Here is a 17680-nt window from a genome sequence, read left to right on the forward strand (position 1 = left end):
AAAAGCATATTTCCAGTTTAGAGGCTAACTTCTCAAACTGTTTCCTGAGCCTTTTTGACATTTTTACTTTAAAATCTCTTCATTAAAACTTTTTAGTTCTTTTTATGTGAACATACAAACAGTATAAGGACAGGTTATAAACAGAATACTTCTATTTGCAGGTTTCTTTCATTATTATTTCTAAACCCTTACAAAGCTTTCTGCTGTATTTTTATACCAATAACATCATTTCAGAGCTGATTCAAATCTTGTGTATTGTTACACAGTAATTAAAACAATGATTTTGTAATAAAGTAGCTCAAAAGCATCAGTTGTCAAAATATATTCTTTATCATATGACAAATCAATGATAAGCAAATGTTGCTTTTGATGTAGAAATTGTTAAATATCTTGTATTTTTCCTTTGAAATGTACATTTTTTTTAAACAAAATTTGCTATCATGAAGTTTTTGTTTGGTTTTGTCACTGGTTTCCTAGAATGCTTTATTCCTTTGGAAGGGTTGGAGCATAGATGTTACATAATTGTTTCAAGCATTAAATTATTTGATTGGTATGATTTCTGTTATTTCAGAATGTGTTTCTTACTAGTGGTTGTGTGTCAATTTCTGGCTTCAAATCTAGGATAGAAAGTGAACTTTTAGCAATGAGACCATTTCAGTCAACCTTTAAAGTATCAGTTGCAGGTACGTATGGGCTTTGTTAATTTTAACAGTATCATATTAGAAGGTATATCTTTTCGTTGTTGTTCAACAAAACTTTGGTACTATTGAAATTTTCCTGTGATCTATTACTTTATGAATGAAGTTCCATCACTATTATGTTTTGTTTTTGTATGAAAGAAGTGGGCAACTGTCTTATGTTGTTGTTATTTATTTTTTTATTGTTATTAATAAAGAGTTAATAATTAGAGTTGTAATTTTAAACCAGGTGTTATAATGTTAACTCGTTAAGTTGTAGGTGTATAGAATGGATCTGTGATAATCCTGTTGTGTAAAGATCAGATAGATGTTAAATGTGTCATTGGAAATCATAGTTCAGGCATTTAATATTACATACAATTAGAATAAGGAATATAATAGCTTTTAACAATTGTTTAGCTGTTAAAAAGTATTGCAACAAAAGCTCTGATCAATATACGTTTCCTTATGTATGTGTTGCTGAAAGACACTAAAATTATCAGTCACGATAATCAAAAGCAGACAGGATCAACAGAAATATAGGAAAAAATAACTTGAGCACTTTTGAAAAGACTGTTTTCCAGTACCACTCGAATCAATAGCTTCTTAACTGACAGTAAGCTGTTAAGAACCACTCGAATCAATAGCTTCTTAACTGACAGTAAGCTGTTAAGAGTTGACAGTAAGCTGTTAAGAGTTCATAAGCGTATAAGTAAACACATCATTGAAATTATAGATTATATTTTCTTTCACTTATTTTTGCAGTCATAGATAAATACTTACCAACGTTTGTCATTTTTTTTAGTAAGCAAGAACCTTTGAAAACTATACTTTAATGTTAAATTTAAGAAACTGTTTACTGTTTTACATTTTAAGAAAAATTGTGAACTGAGTGTGAAATAGAAGAGCTAAACACTTGAAAAGTTATGTTCCTGTAAATAGAGATACATTTCTACAGGTCTGTGATTAATAATTGTTGATGTGTAAAAAAATTTACTTGTATAAAGCACATTTTATTAAAGCTATTTTAGGTTAAACTTTCTCTATTCAATTCCAAACTTTCTCTGACTAATCAGCTGACCCAGTACTTGATGCTTGGAGGGGAGCTCGGATCTGGAGTTTAACTGGAGACAACCTGAGGAACTTTTCCACTACAAAGGCAGAATATTTAGAGAAAGGAGGAGAGTATTTTAAAGAACACATAGCTTCTAATTGGTTTGTACCAGCCATGATCAGTCAAAAATTAGCAGCAGTTCCAAATTTAGTGGTAGAGAAAACTTAGAATTTTGGAAAGTTCACTGTGTAATATTTAATAACAATAAATCATTCACATATGCATTTAGGCATGTAAGTTTCAATATTGCTTCTTGATTTTACAAGAAAAATGATAGACTTGCAATGAATGTTCTCCAAGGTCAGTTGAGGTCTTGTTTGTTTTTATTTCAAATATTTGGACCATCATTGCAAGTGAGGTTAGAAAAATGAAGTAACTAACAAGTTCAGATGCATGAACATTTATACTTTTCAAGAAAATATCTATCTGTTATTAAATTGAATTCGAGACTGTACGCATCCATCTGTAGTTAAATTGAATTCAAGACTGTACACACCCATCTATAATTAAATTGATTTCAAGACTACATATCTATCTGTAATTAAATTTAATTCAAGACTGTTCACATTCATCTGTAATTAAATTTTATTCAATACTGTACACATTCATCTGTAGTTAAATTGAATTCAAGGGTGTAAATATCCACCTGTTATTAAATTTAATTCAAGACTACACGTCCATCTGTAATTAAATTGAATTCAAGACTGTACACATCCATCTGTAATTAAATTGAATTAAAAACTACACATCTATTTGTAATTAAATTGAATTAAAGACTACGCATCCATCTGTAATTAAATTTAATTCAAGACTGTACACTTCCATCTGTAATTAAATTTAATTCAAGACTGTACACTTCCATCTGTAATTAAATTGCATTCAAGACTACACGCCCATCTGTAATTACATTTAGTTCAAGACTGTACACATTCATCTGTAATTAAATTTAATTCAATATTACACATTCATCTGGAATTAAATTTAGTTTAAGACTGTACACCTCCATTTGTAATTAAATTTAATTCAAGACTACACGTCCATCTGTTATTAAATTTAATTCAAAACTGTACACATCCATTTGCAATTAAATTTAATTCAAGACTACACGTCCATCTATAATTAAATTGAGTTCAAGACTACACGTCCATCTGTAATTAAATTAAGTTCAAGACTACACTTCCATCTGTAATTAAATTGAATTCAAGACTACACATCCATCTGTAATTAAATTTCATTCAAGACTGTACATATCCACCTGTAGTTAAATTTCATTCAAGACTGTTCACATCCATCTGTAATTAAATTTCACACAAGACTACACATCCATCTGTAATTGAATATAAAGGCAGAAGTACTTAATTATTTAAATAAGTCAATCATTGCTTTCCACCAATCAGAACGTAGAATTAGAATCTAATTTCGTCATTACAGAAGTGAAAACGAAAGGAGACATTGTATTTCATACATTTTTTGTTTTAGTTCTGTTAGCTAATATTATATTTAAAAGCGCATTTTTCCTTGTAAACAGACCATGTTTGTAAAATCTCATCTGCGACTAAGGTTACGTAAAGTATATAACAGCAAATTACTTGCCTTTTGGATAACTAATTAAATCAGTGTACGAAAGAACGTTACAGGAAATTTAAGCACGTGTTTTCTACGTAAAATGTTGGCCATGTTGTAAATTCAAAGAAAGATGTTAAAGAAACTCTGTATGTCAAAAATAGTATTTATTACGGTTTTCATTGGAATAAGAGGAAAAGAAAAATTAGTGGATGGTGAAGGGTACACGTTGGTGAATCGTTTTAACCGCGCGCGCGTTTTATTATTTTCAGTAAACGTTGTTAGGTTTCAAACTCTAGTTTTAGTCAAGTAATTAACAATGCTAGTCAATGAAGTGAAGAAAACAGACATATATGCTGGGGTTCGAACACAGAACATACAAGTGTTGTTAGTACACACATTTTTTTTTAATTTCGTCATAGTAAATAAATAGTAACTGTTTCTCAGAGATCACCACAGCCTTCAACATGGTTACGCTAACAAACACCCTCTGGTGTGGTAATTCCTCTTTGGTGCTCTGATCGTCAAGTAGTATTTCCGGTAATACCCCCTACGTCAGGGCTATCACGTGACGTTATGCTTGTCGAGTCCAAACACATGGGAAACTTAAGCTGGTGATTGACCGTTTTGTTGCTTGTTAGTAAGTTGTTAGGTGTGTTACAAAAGAACTAGTCCTGTAAAGAGAGAAAGAAAGTTGGTTCCTTGACAAATACTGTTATGTTTTCAATCCGTATTGTCGCCTTACCGTTAACGCGTTCCGGATCCTGTATTGACGGATGAAACGAAGCTAGAATTGAGTTTTTTTGTTTGTTGTTTTTTTAACGGAATAACATAACAGGGATGTGGAGAGACGAACCACACTTGCGTCCAGTCTCTGAAGTATGTATTTTTAATATCTACGTTATGTCTCTCAAAATTAAAAGAGGGTCCTTTAATAATGTAAAGTTAAGGATTTTTTTAGTAACTGAAATAATGAAGATTGTGTTTTCAAATTTTCTGAACTGCAAATAGAGTAGCATTGCCTGTAATATTATATGATATTAAAGACACTTGATAAACGTACATGTCAGTTAAAACTTATCTTACCCAAGATCGCTAAACTGATTCTGTTTATCTGGAGGGCGATAGATATGCATATAAGATAAAGTAGGCTTAAGATAAAAATAAAAACGTATCACAAAACAGCAACTTCGCATCAGCCAATTTTTCGTATCACAGTAGTTTTTTAAGCTAATTTTTAGGCTTAAGATATTCTGTGTTTTTAAGTGAGCTGATACCAGAAGCTTTTTATAACAAATTACGGCTGTACTCGTGTTCATTTCTAATCACTCGCCTCATTCATAGTCAGAAGCTGGTAGATATAGACTATTTTGTTTGTTTTTTTTAATTTCGCACAAAGCTACTCGAGGGCTATCTGTGCTAGCCGTCCCTAATTTAGCAGTGTAAGACTAGAGGGAAGGCAGCTAGTCATCACCACCCACCACCAACTCTTGGGCTACACTTTTACCAACGAATAATGGGATTGAACGTCACATTATAACGCCCTCACGGCTGAAAGGGCGTCGTTTGTGCTAATCTTGACCAATGAATATTGAAATCAGCTTTCAAAATATGGTCCAGCGTGATCAGGTAGTTTTTTACTAGCTGTTGTACTTCAAAATTAAAAACGACTGACGCATGTTTCCCACAAGTACCTTTACACTTCATATAAAAAACCCGCTAGATAGGTATGTACACAACATAGCGTCACCAATATTCCATCAATAAGCCTAGGTTATTTTCTTCACACGAATGTACGCAGGTGAGGTTAGCTTGAAACTTCTGTTTTTGTGGTGTAAACCTATTATGTTTATATAGTTCTAGTGGAGTTGCTTACAGTATTTAAAGTTTTGTACAAAGTATACGTTCTTTCGTTGAAGAATTTTGTAGTTTTAAATAGGCATATGCAATGACTCCTATTGAAAATTTACAACTGGGAGTCTGAAGCCTAATTACTACTATCAGTTTGTTTCGGCCGAATTACTTACAGTAGGTGTCTGTGAATTGTTGGTGATAAATTTGAATAGTAAACAAACAAACAAAAAGCAATTGATTTGGAATAATATATTAAAGCAAGTAACATATATTGTATACATTTTTGTTAGACTGTTAGTTCGCACAGTTATATTCAGAGCTTCAAATAATTGTTTCTTTTTGGTCAAAGCCAACACAGACTAAGTTGCTTTAGAACATAGTTGACAAGACAAATTATTATTCTATGCTCTGCTGTTACAATACAATTTGTGATAATTTCACTTAAAAATTTTACCCATCTGTGCAGTATTAGAACGATTAGTTTGTTAATTTTTCATTGGATCTTTGTGGATTTCATGCGAAAAGACACATGATTGTTTGAGATATGTACATCATGCAAAACTGCTTTCAAATTTAATCTTATTGCAGCTATCCTTTGCAAATTTCTGCTTTGCGTGCGAATTGTGCATCGCAGGATACGAGTTAGCTTTTGATCTCGCTAATTTATATTTATTTTAAACTCACAAACGTGTCACCACATCAATACCAACCTATTCCTATAAATGTTCTGTCTTTCACATTGCTTCCATTAACTACATCTCGTACAAAGTTGATGTTTGTATACGTTGATTTCCTTGTAGAAATTTACGGTGCACGTTTTAACGCTGGCAGTACATGTACTGAATGTTTCCAATTCACACTTTTTATTTTAGTCTTACATATCTAAATATAAGGACGTGATACACTTACAAGAGAAGTGTGTAAATGCAACGTTTATTACGCTGGCGAAAAAAAAAGGTTTAAACCACTGTACTTTCTGCTACGTAATGTTACTCTCTCAGAGAAAAGAATCGGTATGGCCAGGTAGTTAAGGCACTCGACTCGTAATCCGAGGGTCGCGGGTTCGAATCCCTGTCGCACCAAACATGCTCACCCTTTCAGCCGTGGGGGCGTTATAATTATACGGTCAGTCCCACTATTCATTGGTAAAAGAGTAGCTCAATAGTTGGCGGTGGGAGGTGATGACTAGCTGCCTTCCCTCTAGTCTTACACCGCTAAATTAGGGACGGCTAGCGCAGATAGTCCTTGTGTAGCTTTACGCGAAATTCAAACCAAACTTACAGAAAAAGTGTGAGCTTCCCCTTAAACTCGACCCCGAAATTTATTTCAAATTTAAGGGTTTTGTTTGCAGACGATAACTTTTGCTGTGAAAAACTAAGCACCTTTAAAACTTAACCACGTTATTAGATTTTGAATATAGCGTTCAGGTCGTATTTGTCTTCCTTTTGTTTGTCGTATACGCTTGAAAATTATATCATTAAAATAGAAGATTATCAGCGAAATTAATGAATTGCACAGCTTGTGATTTTTCAGTGGCGGCGCCGGGGGGAGGTCTTGAACCCCCCCAAATGAGCCAAGCCCCCCCCCCAGCCCCCCAATATTGTTACCTACATATATTCATAAAATATGGAAAACACAATCGTCGTTGTTGCTTAACAATTAACATCAAAGAGACATAGATATGCAGAACTCAACGTCTCCATTAAGACGGAAGTATGTGTCATGCGTCCCATAGCAAAATACTGAATGCACTGAAACTCATGCGCTGTATTTTAGGTGAGCTTCCTCTTTTACATGTACGCATATTTTCATAAACAGATTGTTTCTAATTTGTAATAATGAATTATTAATCAGAGTATGAGTTTCCAATGAAAACTGCATTGAAAATGCAGTTCAAAATAGCACACCTTTCTGAAATGTACCTTGGTATTCACATTATTATAATATACCATCTGTACTTCATATTGATGGCATTTCGGGAAGCCCCTCCACAGTTTACCTCAGCCCCCCCCCTAACGAAAGTATCCTGGCACCGTTACCGTGATTTTTGTATTCTGTAATTAGTTTCAAGCATTTCGTAAAAAACATTATTAATTGGTAAAATATAAGCATATAACTTAATATTTATTTTTTTAAAAAACAGAGCTTGTGTTATGATTACCCTATATTTGTGTAGTGGAAGCTGCAGCCCTCGAATTGAGGAATTCTTGTGGGACCAAAACAACGAAATTTCTAATTAGAAATCTAAATTTTCGTGCCTCAACGTTTTCAAATATGAATGATATCTGGAAGTTTAAGGTTTGTTGAAAGTTGCTTCGCATCGTTAAAACAAAATGCCCCGCGTCTTTATAGCACCTAGTGACGCCTTTGCAACGTTAAGAGATCTATAATGGTTTCTATAGCTTGTGAAGTAGTATGGGATAAACCAGCAAGACTGATCGATAGCGGATTAACGAATTGAGGAACACGAAACTGAGAGATAAGATTGGAGCAATCGGTCTTCTACATTTAGAAATGGTCTCTTGGTATTAGGAACATCAGATACATTCTTAATACATTTATGGTCTAAGAAAACCAATTTAACCTTTATTTAGACTATTATGTAGCATTGTATATATCAACAAACAATCATGAAAAGAAAAATAAACAACATGGGATCTGGTAAATTAGAAATTATTGAAAACTTGCGTCTTATAGGTTTTTTTTTTTTAATACTTAATGTGCTGATACGATAAGCAGTAGCTTGTAAAACGCCATGTAGAATGAAAAACACGGTTTAATCGACTACTGAACTATGCGTGCCTTTGTTTAATACCCTTATTGGTTAAAAGATATTTTTTCCGACCAATAAAAATAATGTTTTTGTTTAATTAAGTGTAAAGCTAGGATGTTATTTATTTTAGGGTTACCAAGTCATTAAGCCTACCGCGGAACCATCAAAACAGAAAACGTTGCTTGAAAGTTTTACTGTAAAAAAATGACTTTGGGGAGAGACATATCAAAAAAAAAAAAGGACAACGTAATACGTAAACATATGAGATTATTTCTCCGGAATGCTGTAATATGTTTTATTTTGAAGAGTCTATTAATAGTGGTCGCGTTTAGTATTAGTAAATTCAGTGTTCTTTAGAGCCGAACTTCTAAAGGTAAGAAACTCATCCATAATAACCACTATTCAGTGAGTGTTGTAAAAAAATTAGATTATTAGTATTTCGTCAATTGTGATTTGAATTGATCGGAATGAAAGGAACCCGTGATGTGTATATGCGGTTCGGAAAATGTCATTAAAAATTCTGCTTTCGGGAGTTGTCTGATATGGTTGCTTGCTCTAAGTGCGTTTTGCCTCAACAAGCGACCATTAACCTTGTTTCGCTATGTACTTTCATTTTTAAAGTTATGGAATGTTTATATATACTGCATTGTTTTAGCGAAACGATGTTTGCATACTGCACTCGTTTATCCCGAGATGTGTTTATACATTGATACTTCTTAAACCCAAAATTTTTGTTGTTTTTATTTACTTTAATTGTTTAAGTTGTAGAGATACCCTTACCGCTATTGTTAACGTCGAAGTGATTGCATAATAACATTGATTTAGCTCGAAGGCCGTGTGTATATATATAAACATTATTTCAATAGTTTAGTTAATGTTAATACCAAAAGCAAAACCAAGCTTGTGACGGAAGACAACTGTGTAAACAATTTGTAAGTTACAAGTCACAGGCTATAATGTGGGATATAAGATGTAACCTGGGTTTTGGAGGTGACTGATGTAGTAGGGCCCACGTAACGAGTGGGGATACGCTGTCTATCAGTCTTAACCTCCGTTCTGATAGTGTAAGATGTTAAAGAAGGAAGAGTAAATGAAGATTAAATTGGGAAAGCAAGATGTTGGTGCTGAAACCTACAACTGTATCCACTCTTCAGTACCTGCAGTTGGGAAAAAGTTGAGCGCCTTGTAAAGAAATATAAGATGGTGTTTTACAAAAAAAATTGTACCACTAGACAGTAACAAATAAAGGATTGGTGTTTAACGAAAAAATTGTAGGACAAGAAAGTAACAAGTAAAGGGTTGGTGTCTCACAAAAACGTTGACAACTTATCAATATCTTTAAACATATAACAGTAAGTAAAATTCTGAGCTAATCATTGAATGTCTAGATCGTAAGTGTAGAGAAGTTAAATATCAGGTCGTCCCGTAAATAGTGTCTGAAAATTTAATACAGAAAGTGCATCATCATTTATGTCTTTGTAGAAGGCTTTAATGACTAAAATATGTAGTAGGACGTGTATGAAAATGTTCAGACAAATAAAAGAAACTAACTCAACTCCACTTTTTTAGATCATTAATCAAATAAAACCTTATTAAGATGGATGTGTCTGAGAAGCACATTAGGTATATAATGCTTTATAAGTTTTAAAAAAAGGCAACAGTGCAGCAGAAGCTACACGAAACATTCAAGGTGTTTATGGTGTGGAGTCTTTAACTGAAAGAAAATGTTGAAGGTGGTTTCAGAAGTTCAGATCAGGTCACTACAGCTTAAGTGATGCGTCACGTTCAGGTTGTCCTGTTGAGTTTAATGATGATTGGCTGCTGGCTGCACTTGATGAAGATTGTACCGTAACAGTTGAAGAACTAGCACAAAAGCTTAATTCAACCCATTTATCAGTTCACCGTCATGTACAACAGCTTGGAAAGGTGTCAAAACATGGAGAATGGGTGCCCCATGATTTGACAGAAGCCAACTTTAGAGCAAGAGTGGACATTTGCAGTTCTCTGCACTCTCGTGAATGTAACTCACCTTTCTTGGACAAGTAGGTAAATGTAGATGAAAAATGGATATTTTATAAAAATTTTAAGCGCCGCAGACAATGGATCAGTGGAAACTGGACCTCCACTCTAGGAAAGTCTTGTTAAGAGTTTGGTGGAATATCGTTGATGTGATCCACTTTAAGTTTCTGCCACTCATTGTAAGGATTACATTAGACTTTCATTGCCAACAGTTAAAGTGCTTGAATATTGCACTGAAAGAAAAGGGGCCTTCTTTGATCACCAGGATAATGCACGGCCCCATGCAGCAAGGATCACATCTGCAAAGATTGAAGAGCTAGACTGGGAAAAACTTCCACATCCTTCTTATTCTCCAGACCTTACCCCATCTAATTATCATCTGTTCCGAAGTTTGCAGAATTATCTTGATGGAAAAGATTTTGGAACACATGAAGATGTCAAAACTACCCTCTCTACATTTTTTCTCCAAACCCCAAGAATGTTTTAGAAGTGGCATTCAGAAGCTTGTGAATCGTTGGCAGGAAGTAATTAATAATAATGGAACATCCGTTATTGATTAAATAACATTAAAAGCGTTTGAAATCCCTTTTTTTTATCTGAACCTAAAATCGGACATTACTTGAGGGATGACCTGATACGTCAGTTTTTGTGTATGCGTAAAGTTGTTAAATATTGTAACAAAGCACCCTTAACTTCTTCATAAAATTGTCTTCTTGCCCCTCCCCTCAATCTTGTGACACATCGGCGAGTTTTGACGGTTTTACAAGGCCAATATTTGGGGTTCAGTACCTGCGATGGACACAATAAAGATAATACATTGTTTAGCTCTGCACTCAAACATAACACAATTACATTCTTTGGTTAATGTAATATTTGACAATGAATGATAATGTATTATTTTTATATGCAAAAGGTAGACTGGTTAATGGCTTAAATCATTGCAAAATAAGTAAAAGTGTGTACCTTTCTTTCAGCTGGAAGCCGACGTGCTCCGACTGACTACGAAGCTGATGATGAGGGAACGAGAATTTCGTCAAACTAAACTACAAATGTCGTGTCAACTCGCTAAAACTCAACAAGTGGCTGCTTCATGGAAAGCGCATGCAGAAAAGCAGGAAGCACGAGCGTGTTTGATAATAAAACAAAGAGACAGGGAAATGAGGGAAATTGTCCTTCAGTTGTTCCGATTTCAAACCGATCTTAAAAAAGAACAACACTGGATTGAGGAGCTGCTTCAAGAGAAAGAAGAAATAATCACGAAACAGAAGCTAGAACTGGTTCGACTAAAGCACAGTTTGAGTAATTTTGTGAAAAATGAAAATAGGAAAACTGGAGGAAGTTCTCATCTGGAGACTCGTACAGCCCCAGATGCAACTTCGACGACCACAACGAATGATAAAAACACTCAAAATGATTCTACCAAACAGAATCATTCATCCAAAAAATCTGTTTATTGTGATAACGTGGTACATTTAAAACATTTAGGACGACTACGACAACATGTTATCCACGACCTAACAAACGTGCTAAAAACAGAATATCCTCGTTCTCAGTTGCACGATGACAATAACCAAGTATCCACGAATAAACGGACAGTCGGTGATGACGCAGAATTGAGAAAACGACTTCTTTTAAAACTCGCAATACAGATGTCAAACAGGAACTCTTGTACAGAAACAGAAGAGAGCATGAGATGCAAAGAAAATGCAAGCTGCGGGATGAAAGAGATTCCATGTTTGACCAATGAAGTGGCCAGATGTAAGTCAAACGGACATAATGAGTTCAACATTTCAAAGGGCCATAATGCTCTATCTATGAAAGGAATCCAAATCTTATCAACACATTCTATGCAACTCTAATAACCAAAATAGTATATATGTTAATATGAACATCACTGAACTGTACGTAAGATTGTATGTATTCACTTTACGTTAAACTGTGCTTTAATGTTAGAGAAATTAGAGAAATGTATCGTCTTAATACTTCAGAATGTGTTAAGTGTTACGTGTAGAATAGCCGTACTGATTATGTTCGAATTACGATTTTTGTGTTTATGTTTTATTTATGTTTAATTTACATTTTAATGAAATGCATATAAAACCAGCCACGTCTATGTGTTCGAATGGATGACAACATTACAGTTTCACTCCACTAATTAAACACGTGAACACGGCATATCGTCGTTGTGCGAAATTAAACAGGAATTTTACGTCTCGATTCTCAGGAAACATTTCTCACAGCGCCTGTTTTTATTTTTGGGTTTTGTTTCTTAGATCCTGATCCATTATTTACTAGTAATAACAGTTTCAATTACAGGCGGCAGATATAACGTGTAGCTGTTAATGAGTGATCGTAATCAGTTAATCAGTTAGTTTTAGTTTTACAAACTGGATGCACCGGCTTCGTTCCCCGTCCTTTTATGTCTTTCTGTACCTGTTCTGATCTTCGCTCGTATCCGACGGCAACAGCTGTTGTTTTCACTCTCTACAAGTTCATTCATGTTTACAGAAGCATATTATTAACCGATTCCACGAACCACTTGTATAGGGAGTTATACACGGTACATACGACGAGGTCAAAGTACCCCACTTACCTTGTTTAATATAATGCTCGCTTGAACTTCCTTCCCGGGTGCGACTTTGGAGGCACCAGACGTCAAGCATTGTAACTTTCTCTTTCTCTTTGGGATTTGGGTGACCTTACGTACCCTGGAGGATACGCTTTGACCTCTTCCTCCTTCCTTCGCTTTCATGATCATGCAGTTGGTATGGCTACTACTTTTGGGTCAGATGAGTCTGAGTTTACTCCGACCGTTCTCAGGACAATGTCCATGTACTGTTTTCGTACATTTATTGATATGAATTTGATCGGGGAGAGATGTTTAGGACTATCTTCATCATGTATGCGTTAATTATGTAGTTTGCATAATGAATCATTTTCATCCAATTTTTATCGAAATACGTTGTTGTAATATGTAGGAGTCTGTCTACTATCGTTGGTATATTTCAATATTTGTGTAGGAAGTTAAATGATGTCGTTCTGTGTGCTGTTGTGAGTAGTGTGTTTTGTTTGTTTGTTAATTAATTTCGCACAAAACTACACGAGGGCTATCTGCACTAGCCGTCCCTAATTTAGCAGTGTAAGACTAGAGGGAAGGCAGCTAGTCATCACCACCTAACGCCAACTCTTGGGCTACTCTTTTATCAACGAACAGTGGGATTGACCGTCATATTATAACGCCTCCACGGCTAAAAAGGCGAGCATATTTGGTGTGGTAGGGATTCAAACCCTTAACCCTCAGATTACGAGTTGAGTGCCTTAACCAACTGGCCATGCAGGGCCCGGAAAGTCTGAAGGTTTATAGTGCTCGAAAGCCTGGATAGCTTATTGTGTAATTTTCGGCTTAGCAACAAACAAAAAAAGAAACTAAAATCTATTAAAGTTTGATAAATAGCACGATTTAACAATTAATAAATAATGAATTAAAATAAAAGTAATGAAAATCGACACTTTACATCAGACTTAAAATAACTGTGATCAATGTTTTTTAAGATGTAACTCCTTATAGTATTACTCCGTTAATATTAAAAATAATACTGCTACCATAACGTGGTACGAGGCCCGGCATGGCCAGGTGGTTAAGGTACTCGACTCGTAATCTGAGAGTCGCGGGTTCATATCCCCGTCGCCCCAAATATGTTCGCCCTTTCAGCCATGGAGCCGTTATACTGTGTCGGTCAATCCCACTATTCTTTGGTAAAAGAGTAGCCCAAGAGTTGGCGGTGTGTGGCGATGACTAGCTGCCTTCCCTCTAGTCTTACACTGCTAAATTAGGGACGGCTAGCGCAGATAGTCCTCGTAGCTTTGCGCGAAATTCAAAATAAACAATAACGTGTTACGTTCCCCCAGTTACTTGACTTGTGTTTTTGTACATGTAACATGAGCCAAAAACTAATAAAATTCCAGGTGGGAAAACATGTCGATAGTGACCACTTGCTAATATATTGCGTCTTCGATTTCGCCTCCCATAAAAATAGAACCTACAGAAAAGAAAAATTTAATTATAGTAAAACAAATGGGCAAAACTATAAACAGGAATTAGAAAATCTATTACCTAATAAAGTTATGAAAGAAGTAAAAACTTATACTGAATTGGATAACTATTGTCAAACGGAGTGCCTTCAAAAAGCGGGCTAGAAAACACCACCCTAAAACAACAAATAACACATGGAAACCAAACACCCAAATATTTACCCTAGTCAAGAAACGAAGACAATTAAGAAGACAGTTCATGATAACAAGAGACAGGGAAACTAAAACGCAAATAAACAATATAAGAAATCACATCAGAGCACAAGTAAAACAAGATAAATGGGATAATTTTTGCTAAAAACTAAACGATAAAACTGACCCGAAAAAATTAAACGACTCACCAGTGACAATTGATTCACAAAGAAATACCCTGGACTCGAACACAATACTACAATGGCACACACAAATAAAGAAAAAGCCGAAGCTTCCAAAGCCCAGCTACAAAATACATTTAAAACTCATTCTGATCTAGATATGAATACATATTTCTACAACAAAGTCACCAACTATATACAAACACAAGACATATCACAAACTACGACGACAGGATACTAACGTAAGAAATATCCCTACATGAACTTTATGAAGCAATAAAAAACACAAAAAACAAATATCTTGGTGAAGATGAAATACAAGTCATCCTTCTAAAAAAGGGCACTCCGAAACTGTTTGACCACCTAAAAACACTTTTTAACTTATCTATATTATCAGGATACATAACAGTTTCTTGGAATCTGGCTAATATATTAATGTTCCATGAGGAAGGAAATCCAGCGAATAAACCTAATAGCTACCGACCAATCAGCCTGACCAGCTGTGTTGGCAAAATTCTCGAAAGAATAATCAGTAACAGACTCTCCACATAACATCAAAATTACCAGAAGAACAAAATGGATTCAGGAAATATAGATAAACAACAGATCACTTAATCAGATTAACCGAAACTATAATAAATAGCTTTAATAAAAAAGAATGCACTGTCGCTTGCTTCCTCGATATTGAGAAACCATTCGACACTGTATGGCACGATGGTCTATGGTTCCGAATGAATGAAATGGGACTACCGCGTGGATTTATTCGCTGGATATCTAACTTTTTGGATAATAGAAGATGTAGAGGGAACTTTCTCGGAGTTCTTCACTCCAGAAGCTGGTGCCCCTCAAGGAGGGGTGGTTAGTCCTATTCTCTTCATCATGTATGTAAACAATATGCCATTGAAGGATCCTAATCATGGATTCTCTTCACAGTTCGCTGATGATGTGGCAGTCTGGAAAAGTGCCACAACACCAACAGTAGCAGCTTCAAACGTACAACCGCAACTAAACAGAATAAGCGAATACTGTCAAAAATACAGAATAAAAATAAATACAGCAAAAACACAACTTGTCCTCTTTACAAAATTCACAAAATACGAAAAACTACAGCCTGAAATATATATGAATGAACACTACTTCAGAATGCCACATTGGCAAAATTTCTTGATCTATCCTATGGTTCAAAATTAACCATGTAAACGAAATTAAAAGTAAAGTTTGGCGAAGAACCAACTATGCTAGGAGTCTAACTAGTAAGAACAGTGGAGCATCAACAGACAATATATTAAAAATTTACAAAACATACATTAGGCCAGTAATAGACTATGCAGCTCTAGCTTGGATTACTGTAAGTGATCAAACAAAACCAAACTACAAACAATTCAAAACACACTCCTCACAACAACATATAGAGTTCCCAGAGCAACATCATTTCAATTTATACATAAATATTGAAACATACCAACCATACCAGATAGACACCTACATAGTATAATAACGTACTTCAATAAAAATTGGATGAAAAACGAATTACTATGCGAATTAGATAGGTACCTCATACATGATGAAGTTAGTCCTAAACATCTCTCCCCGATCAACATATATACTCTTCAGAAAAAGAAACGCAAAAGGGATATTTTTGTTATTTTAAAGAGAGAAATATATGTAATGACGTTACAAGCTCAGAGTATGTGATGTTACACGTGTTAAGGCGCTGATTGTCAGACCAAAATGACAATAAAAGTTGTGCACTTTGAAAACGGAGGAAAGCATCGGATTTTTCGCCAAAACGCATGCGTGTCCAATAAATTTGTTTGAGAGATCTGCATGTTCTGCAAATGCGACATGTGCAAAATCTCTATAGAAGTGACGGGTTTTCGGTTTCCATAGCTCAGTGTTAAGCCACCGACACGCAATACAGTTATGCCAAGACTGACTAAAGCACAACGCAACAACGCCATTGGTCGCCTGGAAGCAGGCGAATCTCGATCAGATGTTGCCAGAGCTGTGAATGTCCACCCAAGCACCATCACAAGACTATGGAATCGTCACCAACAACATGGATCAACTCGTAACCGTCCACGATCTGGCAGACCTCGTGTGACCACGCCCGCACAAGATCGCAACATCCGATTATGTCACCTTCGGGATAGGACCACCACTGCGACGTCTACTGCCTCAACCATACCAGGGCTGCGTAGGATATCCGATCAGACCGTACGCAACCGTCGATGAGATTCTTAGGCCCCATGTGCAACCCATCATTGTGAACGTCAACGACGTTTTTCAACATGACAACGCCCGTCTTCACACAGCCCGACTCACCACTGTCTTCTTGAGATACCACAACATCAACGTTCTTCCCTGGCCCTCCAGATCACCAGATTTAAACCCCATCGAACATCTTTGGGACGAGTTGGACCGACGTCTGCGACGGCGACAACCTCAACCGCAGACTCTACCTCAGAGTGCAGCAGCTTTGCAGGCTGAGTGGACAGCCATACCACAGGATGTGATTCATCATCTCATCGCTTCCATGGGCAGGAGATGCCAAGCAGTTATTGATGCTCACGGGGGACATACTCGTTATTGACGTTGAGTGACGTTAAACTTCACCTAGTGAGCGTGGACTTCGCCTTTGCAGACTTTGGATGCTCAGCAGTGAATGTGCAAAGTTTCACACATGTCATACAGAACGAATAAACTTGCTAACAATTTGTCTCATATTTTGCCTTTTGCGTTTCTTTTTTTTTGAAGAGTATATTTTAAACATAAAAATAGATAAAAAAGATAATATATATACATGCATATAAAAATATAATGTAAAAACAAGTGCCACCAACAAACTAGACATCTTACTGATAGGGCAAAACAATATCTATACATGTATATCAATACATGAACAATGTCCTGAAAAGGGTCGGAGTAAATTCAGCCCACTCTGACCCAAAAATGCAGTAACTACCACCATCAAATACTGCATGACCACAAAAGTACAGGAGGGAGGAAGAGATCAAAGAGAGCCTGACCCTCCAGGGTACGTATCCTGAACACCAGAGAGAGATCCCACAGTACTGGTGGCGATATGTTTATAACTTTTCACTAATTTCTTTTTATCTGCCTACTTACATTATACACCTTAATTATCAAGCCAAGAAGCTAATTGGTAGTGTCCTAACAAAATATCCATACCAATAAATCCTTAATCAACTAGTGTTTTATCAAAATCGTCATGGTATTGTAATATTACACAATAAAAAGTTATGATTATAAT

General features: G+C 35.6%; 2 protein-coding genes across 4 annotated transcripts in view; both read left to right on the top strand.

Moving 5' to 3' along the window:
• Arp5 (Actin-related protein 5) overlaps positions 1-2015 on the top strand; it is a 32335-nt gene extending 30320 nt beyond the window's left edge. For all 3 annotated transcript variants that reach the window (XM_076487441.1, XM_076487440.1, XM_076487442.1), the window contains 2 exons: positions 572-683; positions 1754-2015. In XM_076487441.1, the coding sequence (XP_076343556.1) occupies positions 572-683; positions 1754-1959 (318 nt within the window). In that variant the 3' untranslated portion in view covers positions 1960-2015. The remainder of the gene's footprint in view (positions 1-571; positions 684-1753) is intronic.
• Positions 2016-4047: 2032 nt separating this feature from the next.
• Positions 4048-11967, top strand: LOC143243785 (uncharacterized). The gene is made up of 2 exons (XM_076487443.1): positions 4048-4233; positions 10975-11967. The coding sequence occupies exons 1-2, from the start codon at positions 4195-4197 to the stop codon at positions 11857-11859; spliced, it is 924 nt and encodes a 307-aa protein (XP_076343558.1). The 5' UTR covers positions 4048-4194; the 3' UTR covers positions 11860-11967.
• The last annotated feature ends 5713 nt before the right edge of the window (positions 11968-17680 follow it).

This window comes from Tachypleus tridentatus, chromosome 2 (genome assembly GCF_004210375.1).
Source record: "Tachypleus tridentatus isolate NWPU-2018 chromosome 2, ASM421037v1, whole genome shotgun sequence".
NCBI classification, from domain to species: domain Eukaryota; kingdom Metazoa; phylum Arthropoda; class Merostomata; order Xiphosura; family Limulidae; genus Tachypleus; species Tachypleus tridentatus.